Below are 15,612 nucleotides of genomic sequence, written 5' to 3' on the forward strand. Positions count from 1 at the left end.
AAAAACAAATTGCACCTTTCAAAACCTCGGATCGTCAATTCTGAGCAAAATCGATAGATTTTGCCTGCCAACACAAAAATAAAAATTTAAAAAATTGCATAAAAATAACTTACAAACCGAATTGAATGCGAGTTGCTGCGCAACGTGTAACAATTGGCGACACACACATATCGCTCGCCTCCACCCCAAATGCTCACCCCTTTTCTGATAAAGAAGGAAAAAATGACTGAAAAGGGGGTCATTCAGATAGACTGAAAAAATGAAAATATTTTTAAAAAAGAAAGAATGACCAGACAACAAAAAGAATGTGTGTTTGGGAGGTGTTATGACAAAAGTTAAAAAAGAAAAATAAAAACAAATTGCACCTTTCAAAACCTCGGATCGTCAATTCTGAGCAAAATCGATAGATTTTGCCTGCCAACTACAAAAAAATAAAAATTTAAAAAATTGCATAAAAATAACTTACAAACCGAATTGAATGCGAGTTGCTGCGCAACGTGTAACAATTGGCGACACACACATATCGCTCGCCTCCACCCCAAATGCTCACCCCTTTTCTGATAAAGAAGGAAAAATGACTGAAAAAGGGGGTCATTCAGATAGACTGAAAAAATGAAAATATTTTTTAAAAAAGAAAGAATGACCAGACAACAAAAAGAATGTGTGTTTGGGAGGTGTTATGACAAAAGTTAAAAAAGAAAAATAAAAACAAATTGCACCTTTCAAAACCTCGGATCGTCAATTCTGAGCAAAATCGATAGATTTTGCCTGCCAACACAAAAAAATAAAAATTTAAAAAAATTGCATAAAAATAACTTACAAACCGAATTGAATGCGAGTTGCTGCGCAACGTGTAACAATTGGCGACACACACATATCGCTCGCCTCCACCCCAAATGCTCACCCCTTTTCTGATAAAGAAGGAAAAATGACTGAAAAAGGGGTCATTCAGATAGACTGAAAAAATGAAAATATTTTTTTAAAAAAGAAAGAATGACCAGACAACAAAAAGAATGTGTGTTTGGGAGGTGTTATGACAAAAGTTAAAAAAGAAAAATAAAAACAAATTGCACCTTTCAAAACCTCGGATCGTCAATTCTGAGCAAAATCGATAGATTTTGCCTGCCAACAAAAAAATAAAAATTTAAAAAATTGCATAAAAATAACTTACAAACCGAATTGAATGCGAGTTGCTTGCGCAGCGTTGTAACAATTGGCGACACACACATATCGCTCGCCTCCACCCCAAATGCTCACCCCTTTTCTGATAAAGAAGGAAAAATGACTGAAAAGGGGGTCATTCAGATAGACTGAAAAATGAAAATATTTTTTAAAAAAGAAAGAATGACCAGACAACAAAAAGAATGTGTGTTTGGGAGGTGTTATGACAAAAGTTAAAAAGAAAAATAAAAACAAATTGCACCTTTCAAAACCTCGGATCGTCAATTCTGAGCAAAATCGATAGATTTTGCCTGCCAACACAAAAATAAAAATTTAAAAAAATTGCATAAAAATAACTTACAAACCGAATTGAATGCGAGTTGCTGCGCAACGTGTAACAATTGGCGACACACACATATCGCTCGCCTCCACCCCAAATGCTCACCCCTTTTCTGATAAAGAAGGAAAAAATGACTGAAAAAGGGGTCATTCAGATAGACTGAAAAAATGAAAATATTTTTAAAAAAGAAAGAATGACCAGACAACAAAAAGAATGTGTGTTTGGGAGGTGTTATGACAAAAGTTAAAAAAGAAAAATAAAAACAAATTGCACCTTTCAAAACCTCGGATCGTCAATTCTGAGCAAAATCGATAGATTTTGCCTGCCAACACAAAAATAAAAATTTAAAAAAATTGCATAAAAATAACTTACAAACCGAATTGAATGCGAGTTGCTGCGCAACGTGTAACAATTGGCGACACACACATATCGCTCGCCTCCACCCCAAATGCTCACCCCTTTTCTGATAAAGAAGGAAAAAATGACTGAAAAAGGGGTCATTCAGATAGACTGAAAAAATGAAAATATTTTTTTAAAAAAGAAAGAATGACCAGACAACAAAAAGAATGTGTGTTTGGGAGGTGTTATGACAAAAGTTAAAAAGAAAAATAAAAACAAATTGCACCTTTCAAAACCTCGGATCGTCAATTCTGAGCAAAATCGATAGATTTTGCCTGCCAACACAAAAATAAAAATTTAAAAAAATTGCATAAAAATAACTTACAAACCGAATTGAATGCGAGTTGCTGCGCAACGTGTAACAATTGGCGACACACACATATCGCTCGCCTCCACCCCAAATGCTCACCCCTTTTCTGATAAAGAAGGAAAAAATGACTGAAAAAGGGGGTCATTCAGATAGACTGAAAAAATGAAAATATTTTTTTAAAAAGAAAGAATGACCAGACAACAAAAAGAATGTGTTTGGGAGGTGTTATGACAAAAGTTAAAAAAGAAAAATAAAAACAAATTGCACCTTTCAAAACCTCGGATCGTCAATTCTGAGCAAAATCGATAGATTTTGCCTGCCAACAAAAAATAAAAATTTAAAAAAATTGCATAAAAATAACTTACAAACCGAATTGAATGCGAGTTGCTGCGCAACGTGTAACAATTGGCGACACACACATATCGCTCGCCTCCACCCCAAATGCTCACCCCTTTTCTGATAAAGAAGGAAAAATGACTGAAAAAGGGGGTCATTCAGATAGACTGAAAAAATGAAAATATTTTTAAAAAAGAAAGAATGACCAGACAACAAAAAGAATGTGTGTTTGGGAGGTGTTATGACAAAAGTTAAAAAGAAAAATAAAAACAAATTGCACCTTTCAAAACCTCGGATCGTCAATTCTGAGCAAAATCGATAGATTTTGCCTGCCAACACAAAAATAAAAATTTAAAAAAATTGCATAAAAATAACTTACAAACCGAATTGAATGCGAGTTGCTGCGCAACGTGTAACAATTGGCGACACACACATATCGCTCGCCTCCACCCCAAATGCTCACCCCTTTTCTGATAAAGAAGGAAAAAATGACTGAAAAAGGGGGTCATTCAGATAGACTGAAAAATGAAAATATTTTTTTAAAAAGAAAGAATGACCAGACAACAAAAAGAATGTGTGTTTGGGAGGTGTTATGACAAAAGTTAAAAAAGAAAAATAAAAACAAATTGCACCTTTCAAAACCTCGGATCGTCAATTCTGAGCAAAATCGATAGATTTTGCCTGCCAACACAAAAAAATAAAAATTTAAAAAAATTGCATAAAAATAACTTACAAACCGAATTGAATGCGAGTTGCTGCGCAACGTGTAACAATTGGCGACACACACATATCGCTCGCCTCCACCCCAAATGCTCACCCCTTTTCTGATAAAGAAGGAAAAATGACTGAAAAAGGGGTCATTCAGATAGACTGAAAAAATGAAAATATTTTTTTAAAAAGAAAGAATGACCAGACAACAAAAAGAATGTGTGTTTGGGAGGTGTTATGACAAAAGTTAAAAAAGAAAAATAAAAACAAATTGCACCTTTCAAAACCTCGGATCGTCAATTCTGAGCAAAATCGATAGATTTTGCCTGCCAACACAAAAAATAAAAATTTAAAAAAATTGCATAAAAATAACTTACAAACCGAATTGAATGCGAGTTGCTGCGCAACGTGTAACAATTGGCGACACACACATATCGCTCGCCTCCACCCCAAATGCTCACCCCTTTTCTGATAAAGAAGGAAAAATGACTGAAAAGGGGGTCATTCAGATAGACTGAAAAATGAAAATATTTTTTTAAAAAAGAAAGAATGACCAGACAACAAAAAGAATGTGTGTTTGGGAGGTGTTATGACAAAAGTTAAAAAAGAAAAATAAAAACAAATTGCACCTTTCAAAACCTCGGATCGTCAATTCTGAGCAAAATCGATAGATTTTGCCTGCCAACACAAAATAAAAATTTAAAAAATTGCATAAAAATAACTTACAAACCGAATTGAATGCGAGTTGCTGCGCAACGTGTAACAATTGGCGACACACATATCGCTCGCCTCCACCCCAAATGCTCACCCCTTTTCTGATAAAGAAGGAAAAATGACTGAAAAAGGGGGTCATTCAGATAGACTGAAAAATGAAAATATTTTTTAAAAAAGAAAGAATGACCAGACAACAAAAAGAATGTGTGTTTGGGAGGTGTTATGACAAAAGTTAAAAAAGAAAAATAAAAACAAATTGCACCTTTCAAAACCTCGGATCGTCAATTCTGAGCAAAATCGATAGATTTTGCCTGCCAACCTAAAAAAAATAAAAATTTAAAAAAATTGCATAAAAATAACTTACAAACCGAATTGAATGCGAGTTGCTGCGCAACGTGTAACAATTGGCGACACACACATATCGCTCGCCTCCACCCCAAATGCTCACCCCTTTTCTGATAAAGAAGGAAAAATGACTGAAAAAGGGGGTCATTCAGATAGACTGAAAAAATGAAAATATTTTTTTAAAAAGAAAGAATGACCAGACAACAAAAAGAATGTGTGTTTGGGAGGTGTTATGACAAAAGTTAAAAAAGAAAAATAAAAACAAATTGCACCTTTCAAAACCTCGGATCGTCAATTCTGAGCAAAATCGATAGATTTTGCCTGCCAACACAAAAAAATAAAAATTTAAAAAATTGCATAAAAATAACTTACAAACCGAATTGAATGCGAGTTGCTGCGCAACGTGTAACAATTGGCGACACACACATATCGCTCGCCTCCACCCCAAATGCTCACCCCTTTTCTGATAAAGAAGGAAAAAATGACTGAAAAAGGGGGTCATTCAGATAGACTGAAAAATGAAAATATTTTTTTAAAAAGAAAGAATGACCAGACAACAAAAAGAATGTGTGTTTGGGAGGTGTTATGACAAAAGTTAAAAAGAAAAATAAAAACAAATTGCACCTTTCAAAACCTCGGATCGTCAATTCTGAGCAAAATCGATAGATTTTGCCTGCCAACACAAAATAAAAATTTAAAAAAATTGCATAAAAATAACTTACAAACCGAATTGAATGCGAGTTGCTGCGCAACGTGTAACAATTGGCGACACACACATATCGCTCCACCCCAAATGCTCACCTTTTCTGAGTAAAAAAGCGAAAGCATTCGCGTTTTTATCAGAAAAAACGTTCGCTATTTTGGATGTCGGACTCGCGCAGAGCGTAAAATGAAGTTTCTTATCGTGATCTTTGTTAATATTTGATTACAGCTGTTTAATCATTTTCAATGATCTTTTGTATTATATTTGTATGCTTTCTAAATGATCAAAAAATTTATTTTTCACATATTGAAATTTCAATCTATTAATAAATGAAATTATTTTTTAAGTATATCTCACAGTTAAGTGCTAAATATCAATGTCAAATTTTCATAAATATCTACTTATTGAAATATTTACACATTTTTATTTTTCTAAATTGTTCATATTTGTGGAAATTTTATTTGTTATACAATAATTCACTTATTTATTTTGTTTGAGTTTACGCAAAAATTTTTTATTCCAATCTGGTTAATTACGAAGTGTCTTTTTCAACAACTTTCATTCATTTTCAATACATAAATCAACGAAAAATGTCACCTAATAATGATGTGAAGTCAGATAGAAAAAAAAATTTAACGATTAAAAATTGAATTTTTAACATAGAAAAATGGTTATGATCTAGATCAAACATTTTTTTTAAAAAATTTATATTTAATAAAGAAGAAGGAATTAGTGGTTGATGAAAAGTTACGTATATGGGTAATAATATGAGAGGAATTGATTGATATTAAAATCAGAAATTAATTGATTCAAATTGTGGAATGATATGTTAAATAAAATTTTTTCTGTCAAAATTTTCATAATTATTTTTAAAATATCTCGATAAATAAATTTTTCTAAGCCGTGAGACTTTACCAGAGTGTTAGTTGGACTATTTGTGAATTTTTGAAGTCAGGGTCAAAAATTCGAAAAATGAGAAATTTTCATTTTTTCTGATTAAGTTGAATTTAGCTCAAGTTATTCATAAAAATAGAAAAATTGGTGAAAATCGGTTTTTATGAAAGTTGTGATCGAAACTTATGAAAACACAAAAAGTTCGGATAATTCGCGAATAGTCCGCTGAATTTTTTTTTCGGGCCAGATTGGTCTGGTTAGAGAGAAAATGTCATAAGAATATTTTAACTGAAAAAGTGGTGATCTTAGATCAAGGACCGAAAAATATGGGGTCTCAGATTCCTTTGATAATTGGCAGGTGGCAAGGACGTGGGCCCCTTATAAACATACTCGAATCTAAATTTTTCTGTCGAGCGGTTGTGGCAGGGCAGTGCGGACAAGTTGGCCATTTTGACTGAAAAAATGAAAAAATTTTTTCTCGAAAATTTCAAAGTCGATATAAAATACGATTAAGCACATGAATACGACTTCTAATGTTGTATATTGACGATTTTTTGTTGGATACACTTATTTGTAGTTTTTGAGTTTTAATCGAATTTTTGAGTGAAAATGTTCATTTTTGAGGTAAATCGAGTATAACTCCAGAAGTAACAGCCAGATAAATTTGAAATTAATATATGATATATGTGCATATAGTGCGGTAAGAGCATGCATATGGGTGTTGGTGGTGGGGGTCTGGCAGGCGGTGCAGAAAAGAAATATATTTTTCATAGTGACTGGGGTGCTTGGTTAGTGAGGTCACAGAGAGTGAACCAGGGGCAAGTGGCTGAATCGAAACACATATGACCGGCACAGTAACCCATGCCCGGATGTGGCCAAACGGCGTTTCGATCGGCCCAGTGGTTGCTGAGAAATCCGATCGGCTAGTTGTTTTGAGTTCGGTTCTGATTTTTCACATAGAAAAATGACTTGGGGGTATTGACTTGGTGATGCTGTGGAGTGTGAGAGGAGGGCAAGTGATCGGAGTTAGAGGGATATGTTGGGGAATGTTAGTGGAGGTAGGATGTGGTGCAATTACTAAGAGATTGGGTCAGCGGATATTCCTCCACACATCAATCAGTATAATTACTATTTGAAAATTGAATTTTTCTTTTATAATTTTTTTGAAAAATTTATTGCAATGTTAAACCTGCCATTCAACTTTTTATTGCATTGCTTATCATATTATTAAACAAACTTTATTACTGCAACATAAAAATCCACTTTCGATAAATTGCAAATAAATAATATTGATCAAATCAAATTTTCATGTTTTAAAGATCCTATTTTGGAACATGTTGTAAATCAGTAATCTTCTTCGTCAAACAAAGTAAAATCATCGTGCAACTTTTCTTCAGCAACTTTTTAACACGTAAATCTTCTATTTAACAGCTTATAACTTTTGGACTTGCATCTTTTTCCATATATTTCAGTAATCAAATAATTTGTGAATGATGCAAAAAATGTTGATTGCATACTCAATGTGCACTATTTCCGGCTGCGCAAATAAACATTCTTCTATGACAAAAGCATTTCTTCTGACATTCTTCCATCTTTGCAAAGAAATTCGTCAAAAATAGTTTAAGATTATCTGCTCATTCAAACCATGAATTATGATTCAAATTGAGATCGCTTTCGAAATAAGCATATACAGTTAACTTTCTTCAATTGTATTACCAGTTTGTAATATTTCATCTTTCTTTTTGTACATTATCTTTCTAATCATATAAATTACTATTATTTCCAGAGATTATCTTATATCAAAACATGAAACATTTTTAAATCATTTCTTTTCATTTTTATCTTGCTAATTCAATCTCATGAAAAGAAAAATTTTTCTTTTGTTGAGTACAAACAGTTTCAATAATTTAATTCATTGAAATTGTTTGAAAGCAGATAATATTCCAGTAACATATAAGCTATAAATAATAATTCATGATAATTTGCAAGCATATTCACATATTTTACGCTCAATAAGATTGGCATTGACTTTCAATTGAATTGTATCACTTTTATTTTGAATTCAATTACCAAGTTTCCGCTTCATTTGATAATCTTTAGTTTTCATTCATATTTAATGAAGAACAATATCTTTATTTCCATCATTAGAAACTTTCGCAAGTTATTCAATTTCGTTGAGAAAGTTATAAAACTTCATTTTTGTTTGCCAAACTCTTTATTTTTAGTTTTTATTTGTTTTAATATTTCGTTTCAAAAATGCTCAATAAGAAACATAACAATTATGAACTTTCACCGTTAAAACAATCGTAAATTGTTAACCTTCTGAATTTCATTTTCAGATGATGTTTTCACAGAATTTTAAAAAACAAATGAACGAAAATCTCATTCCAATAATGAATCAAAATATTTCTGTATGCATCTTATTAAATTGGAGATATTAATGAACATTCTTTTCAAAAATTTATTTGAAAAAAGTGAAATTTCCTTTCATCCGATCATGTTTTCCATTGTCAATTTATGAAAATGTCAAAAACCTTGCTCCTTCTTTACTAAATCTAACAAACACTGCAGTAATCTAGACTAAATGCATAACAAATAGTTGCAAAAGCTGATTAGTGTGCTTCTGTAAATTTACTCTGCTTTTAATCCAACAAATTTTTCCTCAACGAAAATCAATACTTGGCAAAAATGGAAAAGTTTTCATTGAAAATATCATTTCTGGATGCATGGCAAAGATCATTCCCAAGTATTCCCTTCAAGCGTGTTTGTTGTTTCACCGAAGTTGAACTTCTTCTTCATGTAATTATCCATATTTCTTCTTTGACACGAACGTTCATAATCTTACTGATAATGACAAAGATCTAAATGAATTTGTATCAAACTTTATATTATGTGTTCATGCTTTTTTGCTTATTTTCTTTGTTCAACTTTTCTCAGCGATGGATTTACAAAACTTCAATCTTCATCTAGTTTTGTATATTGCTTCCGCATTCAACGAAAAACTGAAACACTTCACCTTTCGATTTCAATTGTCATATCGCTTTTCTTTTTTGCAATAAATTTCTTTGCAATTAACATTTCTCTTTCAAAACAATAAAATTATTAAACAAACCTTTCTAAATAGTCCACCTTTGTTAATAGATAATTCCTTTCGAAAAACTTTGTAAATAACACTAATTTATTTTGTTCTTTCCAGAATTGAACGATTCCATCGAATTCCTTTTATTTGACAAGAAGCATTCAATTATTCTCTTTTGTTCATTCTTGACTGAACAAAATGATTGAATTTTCAATATTCATCTGTGACGTATTTCATTTCTAAAATATACTTTGATTTTCTGTTCATTTTTAACAGAACCTTTCTCGAACAGTCAAGTTTTCCATTTCTTGCTTTTGAAAGTGTATGTAATATTTTCATTGACAATATTTGATGTGAATGATAAAAATATTTAAAATGGAGCAAGCCTGTCAGCAGATTAATTTCAATAAAGGCAAAAAATTCAATTTCCAGAACGTCTTTTCAATTTCTTCTCTTTGCAATTAACAACAGAAGAAGATGATGTTTTCTTTGACAACTCTTCAAGCGACTTCTTTTTCTTTGTGAACGAGTCCGATTTATTTCTGTAACTTGCACGGATTAACTCATCAGCAGCATTCAGATCTTCATCTTCGTCATCAACTATGCTTATCGTTAAATCATTGTTCATCTGCTCATTATCGCAACACACTTCTTCTTCGTTTCTATCATCTTCATCGTCTTCTCTGCTGTCTTCGCATTTGATTTCCTTCCATTCACTTGAATCCGAGCAACTTTCAGAATCATCAACATCTTCGGATTCACTTGACTCATTTCTTTGTAAACTGCAGTCATTCGCATCATCCTTTATGACTTTTATTGCGTGAGTATTATTTTCCTTGGCATCGTTCTCATCCTCGTCATCATGTATTATTTTCAAACAATGCAACACTTCGTCCCTGGAATATTCTGGGTGCCTTCGCCACTGCTTCTTTTGCAAGTTTCGCCAACGATCTTTAAGATCCTGACCACTTCTTCCATCGAATTGAAGCGACATGTCGCACCATCTCATTTTTTGCTGCTTACACCTTCTGAGCAGCTCATCTTCTTCCTTTGTGAAGAATCTTCTTTTCTTTTGCTTCTTTTTCACCTTTATGGCATTGGAACTTGTGGAATTTTTGTTGTTCATAAGTAATCTATTTGGAAGTTGATACGGGTTGTCTGATATAACTTCAACAGATGATGGTGAAGAAGAAGAACTTGAAGTTGCACTGCTGGAAGATTGTGTTGAAGATGATGATGTGCATTCTTGGTTTGATTGTTTTCCTTCTCCATCTGAGTTCGTGTTTGTGGATTCGCTCCCTTCAGTGTTTTCGCTTTGACCCTGTGACTCTTCATCGGATTGTTGAATTGAGAGATCATTTTCATTTGAAGATGATGTGCAGTTGGATGATGCTTCTTGAGGGAAACTGCCTTTTAAATCTAGACTGCGTCTCACAGGATAATCACTTAGATTAACAAAATCATCAACCAAATTGTCAAGATTAGCTAATGATTTTGACAATTTACAAACCACGTCTTGTCGAATGATTTTCATTCTTATCGTGTGAAAGTCATTTTCCTTCAAAGCTCTAAAAAAGACTTTTCTTTTGGTGAATGCACGCTTTGCTCTCAAGGAAAGGTTTTCGTTCTTGTCGATATAAGCTTTAGCACATTTCTTCCATTGGTTTCGAATTTCCCTTTCACCATCTTCCAAGTGCTTCATTGCATCATTGAAATGATCATTCACTGCATTTCTAAATGTCTGAAATTGTTCTTTGATTGTTCTTTTTGGGTCTGACAACTTGATACTATGATATGCAGCGATAGAAGTTAGAGCCAGATCTATTACAGTATCTCCAGGCTTGGGATTCACTAATCTGGAGCATACCGTTATTTTCTTGGAGGTATTTCTGACGTAAGTTAACTGAGCCCTGCCAAATGGGACCCAGTCAGCGACGTAAGCAGTGTGTTCAAGTATCCCTTTAACTTTTTCATCTGTTCCGGCTACCATAATTGCAGTACAGATGAAGCCTGCCCTGGAGTGAAAAGAAAAAGAGTTTACAAGGGTACCCTGCTTGCTCTGATCTTTTTCTGAACCTTAAGGACATTGCTGCTGGGCTCATGTCCCACAGCTTTTTCGACAACACATTCTTCGGCCACTTTTGTCTCGTTTTCAAAGATAGATGGTGGTTAACCTGCAAATGACGCTCAAGCCAATAAACAGGATCTCTGACTTGTTCATGTAAGCTGGTATGAGCAAATCTTCCTTCGATCGTTACAGAGTGGTTAGAGTTTGGATGTCCCTTCAGCCTTCTCAATCTGATTTCAACCAAGATGCACTCAGCGTGTAAATCCGAAATTGTTACGTTTTTAACATCCTCTAAAAAACGTTTGCACATGTAATTGACCTAGCTCCGCAGTGAACAGCAAATAGAAAAAGAGAACAATCAAAATCAAAAACATATTACCAGAATTGCTTCTTTCAATGATAAGGGCTACATCGTCAAGCAGTGCCGCTTCTTTTCCTTCTCCTTCCCTTTTGTAGCATCCGCTTTTTCTGACAGAAGAAAAAGCAGATCGAATTGTTAATTTAAGCTCACTGGAAAAGAATTCTTTCGTTTGTTGAAGATGTTGTGATTTTAAAGATGGAATGACAACATTTTCAACACTTTTAATAGAATATAAACATTCAATGCAGAGAAATTGAATGAATGAAGAGATTGTTGATGATTGTATTGGAAAAGGTTGGCTTTTAAGCAATTTCGCATATGGAACGTAAAGTTTTTCAGCCCATTTATATTTGCGATGGAGAGAAGGAGATAGAATTGTAACTTGTTGAGAATAACGTTGTAATGTAAGCGGTTTGCTTTTTTTTTAAGGTTTTTGTAATTTTGTCTCCTTTTGTTGCTATCCCGCATTCAGCAAAAACTCATCCCAGTTTGAAGGCATTTCGAAATATGGTTTGTCCAATTCTTCAGCTTCTTTATCTTTTTCAAATATCCCAAAAAAATATAAATTAACAAAAATGAAATCAACAAGATAAATATGCAAACATAAATATAAAAAAACCTTCAAAATGATTGCTTTCAACCTGTTTCAAGTTGTCTAACTTCTTGGTTCGAATATTAAACAGCAAATGTTTTGATCGAGGTTGTCGAAAATTTAAATTTGACATTTAAAAATGTTATTATGGGTTGTAATATTTTTAGTGTAATAATAATGAACAATTCCTGATAAATGAATACTTTAACAATTCATAAAAACTTTTAAATAAAAAAACTCAATAATTCATTTATCTATATAATAACAGTTTTTCTTTATTTCATTGGATTAATTTTTATAAAAAAGTTCAATCAAAAGATTATGCAATTTGAAATAAATAAAGTTAATGGAAATGTGAATAAATAATATATGTCGCAATTCTGATGATTTTCGTCATTATAATGCTTGTCAATTTTTGGTTAAATCAATTGAAATCTATGATTTAAATGAACTCGGTTCTTGAAAATATGAATATTTCAATATTACAAATATTTGATTTCGTAAATGAAAATCAATAATGAAATTATCAATTATTATTTACAATATTACAAAAATTTATTTTACAACCCGAAGGAATAAATTAATTAAATAACTATCGGATGAATTATGATATTTATTATTAATTGTGTTCTTTAAAATAATCCATTTTCTCACTCAATATTTCGTTCAAAATATAAAAGAAGCTTTTCTGACAAAAAATAGACTTGTTAATCTCACTTGATTGCTTTTAATCGATTTTTTTCGTGCACTTTGCAAATAAATAAATATTTATTAAAATAATAAGTTTATTTCCATTCAAAAATTTTTCCAATGTTTTTCAATATCCCACCAAATATCAGAGATTTCGAAAAACAAATAATTTTTCCGTTGTTTACAATTAATGTCCTTCCTTTTCAAGTACACAGAAATTTTTCCAGAATTTTTTTATTTTTGTCATTTTTAACTTTTTCCATAGACTTTCAAATAGAAGAAAAATTGATTTTCTTTTAATTTTATTCTTAATTCTCACAAATCAAGATATCGTTTGAAAAAGTTCAAAGCAGCATGAAATAATCAAATTCACTATGTTTTCAACAATAAACATTATTATATCGATTTTTTACGAAAATTCAAAAAATACATTTATTCTAATAATTTCAGTCAAAGATATTATTCTTCAATATCTCAACGAATATGAGACAGATAAATTCTTTGATCTCATTGCTTTAACATTTATCTCATTGGCAGGCAATTGTTGCATTTATAGTTTCATTTATTAATCAATTATTTTCAAACAATTATTCAACTAGGTTATGTTTTCAGTCACTTTTCATATTGAAAAATGAGAATTCATATATTAATTTTTTTCGATATTCATTTGTTAAATCTATATGTCTTTAACATATATTACAGGCAAGGATATATGCTGCATTAATGATTTTTCCTCCGCACAAATATAAATATTTACAAAATTATGTAAACTGAAGTATTTTTTCATAGAAATCATACATAGACAAATTTTATGAAAAATCGAAAAATTCCATAAAAAATTTCCGAGTTTTCAGATAAAAAGTGATATTCGTTAATAACATGCAACGATATATTAGTACATATGGAATTGGAGATATCATTCAAATAGTCATAAAAGAGGATTTTTTGCAAATTTGGAAAAAACACCAAAAATCGAAATTTTTGTTTTCGCAATAACTCGACAAATAATGGTCATAACGAAATTCTGTTTCATGTGCAGTTAATCACATGACATATGTGAATATTTGATCACATCAAAATCGTTGTTAATCTCATTTTTAGAAATGTCATTTTTCGACATGATACTAAAAGGTCACTTTTCGGATCAAAATTTTACAGAGATATGCAACAGATTCCAATAAATCATATTCCATACAAATAGCTACATGAGTGAATTAAACGTTCATAATGAAAATATTCTCCAACTCGATGCATAAAAGGGAAGAGTTGTAAAACCTAACCCTAACCCTAACCTAACCCTAACCCTAACCCTAACCTAGTTTAAATACAATTAAACTTCGTCTTGTGGAAACAACAAAATGATGTTATTTTGAAGTGAAAAAGAGTGCGAAGATTTTGTTTCTCCACTGTGAATGTTAATGCATCAAAGAAGAAATTGCAATAATTCAAAATAAAGAAAGATAAAATCAATTTCACAAACCTTGTTCATATGTGCAACATGGTGCATATAAGAAGTTCTCACAAAAAGTTCATGATTAATCTCCAGCTTTCAAATTGCGTCCTTGCAAAAGATTGAATCATCACTTTGGCTGTCCACTTCTTTCATCAAACCACTATTGATATCTCTTCTCTTCTTCTCTTTCTCTCTCATTCTCTCTCATTCTCTCTCATTCTCACTCTCACTAACTCTCACTCTCTCTCGCTGACTCTCTCTATTCTCTCTCTCTCTCTCTTTGCAGATCTTCTTCGTTAACAGATTAATGATGTTCAACTATCGCACTATTGCTTTGAACGAGATGTATTCCGCCTCAAGTTCATCAAGATGCCACTGCTTTCCTTTGCTTTCTCATTTGTCAATTGTTTAATAATGTTCCTTACACGGTCTCTACACGAGTTGGCTGATCTTATTTTCAGTTTTTCTCCAATATCTGCAAATGATTTCCCATCCATCAATTCTTTTATCAAAATATCGTCTTCCATTCTCGTCCAATGAATTCTGGATTTGCAATTTGTTATTGGATTTATTGTTCTTTCCTCTCTAAGTTTTTTTGGCTCAAAATCTTTAACATCCAATATGATCTTTCCATCAAGATAGTCATCTATTTGCGATAGGAATTCGTTTGCAATATCAATTAAATCTCCGCCACTGGTTTTAACGAGTTGGAGAACATACTCTTTGCATGCTTGAATAGTGGTTTGAGTCTTTTTCTTTTTATATCATGTTCCTTCATAAACTTTGTCGCCGCCATTGAATGCAATTTGGATACATAAGAAGATGGATATCCAAGTTTCCAGCAGGCGAATTTTATTACTTGCAAAATATAAAACCTTAAAGTGACTATTATACTGTCTATCTTCCATTCACTTTGGTTGATTTTCATATTATGGAAAACCTCCGGCTTTGATAGATCAAAGTCATACGGATTATCGCTTTCCAGAACATCACTTGGAAAGTTTGTTCTGTTTGCAATGATTGTAGCTTTGGAAGTCCTATTGAGGTACTTCTCCTCAGTAGGACCTCCAAACTTCCATTTTGCTATTATAGAGGCAGTTTCCAGCACGCTTTCTCTTTTGTATGGGCTATCCCCTATTTTGAGCAAAGCTGAACACAGAAACGGAGCGAAAAGAATGGAATCCAAAAAGCTTCTCGGGATAGCCTGCCTGTTTTGCCCTCTTCTGTATCCTTACCCTCATGGCACCTTTGCGCAAGCCCCACACGTTCCCACCCCAAATCCTTTAGATTCCATTCATCAAATCGAGTTAACGAAAGGCCAAATTCTTGCACTAAGTATTGTTCAAACCACCATATGAAATTCAAGCTGCTTTTTGAACAAATGTCCCCCTCAGGGTCACGCAATGGTCATCCATTCTAATGTTTTTGCCACACACCAAATTGAAAGTTATCTTAAGAA

The 15,612-nt window shown here is 32.4% G+C and overlaps 2 protein-coding genes across 2 annotated transcripts; both read right to left on the bottom strand.

Annotated features, from left to right (window-relative positions):
- Positions 1-9,410: 9,410 nt before the first annotated feature.
- Positions 9,411-10,979, bottom strand: MONOS_18455 (uncharacterized protein; the record flags this gene model as incomplete). Its single annotated transcript, XM_067871478.1, has 1 exon — positions 9,411-10,979. One exon carries the CDS (start codon positions 10,977-10,979, stop codon positions 9,411-9,413), a length of 1,569 nt encoding a protein of 522 aa, XP_067718579.1.
- Positions 10,980-14,479: 3,500 nt separating this feature from the next.
- On the bottom strand, positions 14,480-15,507 carry MONOS_18456 (uncharacterized protein; the record flags this gene model as incomplete). The annotated part of the gene is made up of 4 exons (XM_067871479.1): positions 14,480-14,846; positions 15,122-15,302; positions 15,389-15,434; positions 15,502-15,507. 4 exons carry the CDS (start codon positions 15,505-15,507, stop codon positions 14,480-14,482), a joined length of 600 nt encoding a protein of 199 aa, XP_067718580.1.
- Positions 15,508-15,612: the final 105 nt, after the last annotated feature.

The sequence above is a fragment of the Monocercomonoides exilis genome, assembly GCF_001643675.1.
Source record: "Monocercomonoides exilis strain PA203 chromosome Unknown scaffold84-43604, whole genome shotgun sequence".
Taxonomy (NCBI): Eukaryota; Preaxostyla; order Oxymonadida; family Polymastigidae; genus Monocercomonoides; species Monocercomonoides exilis.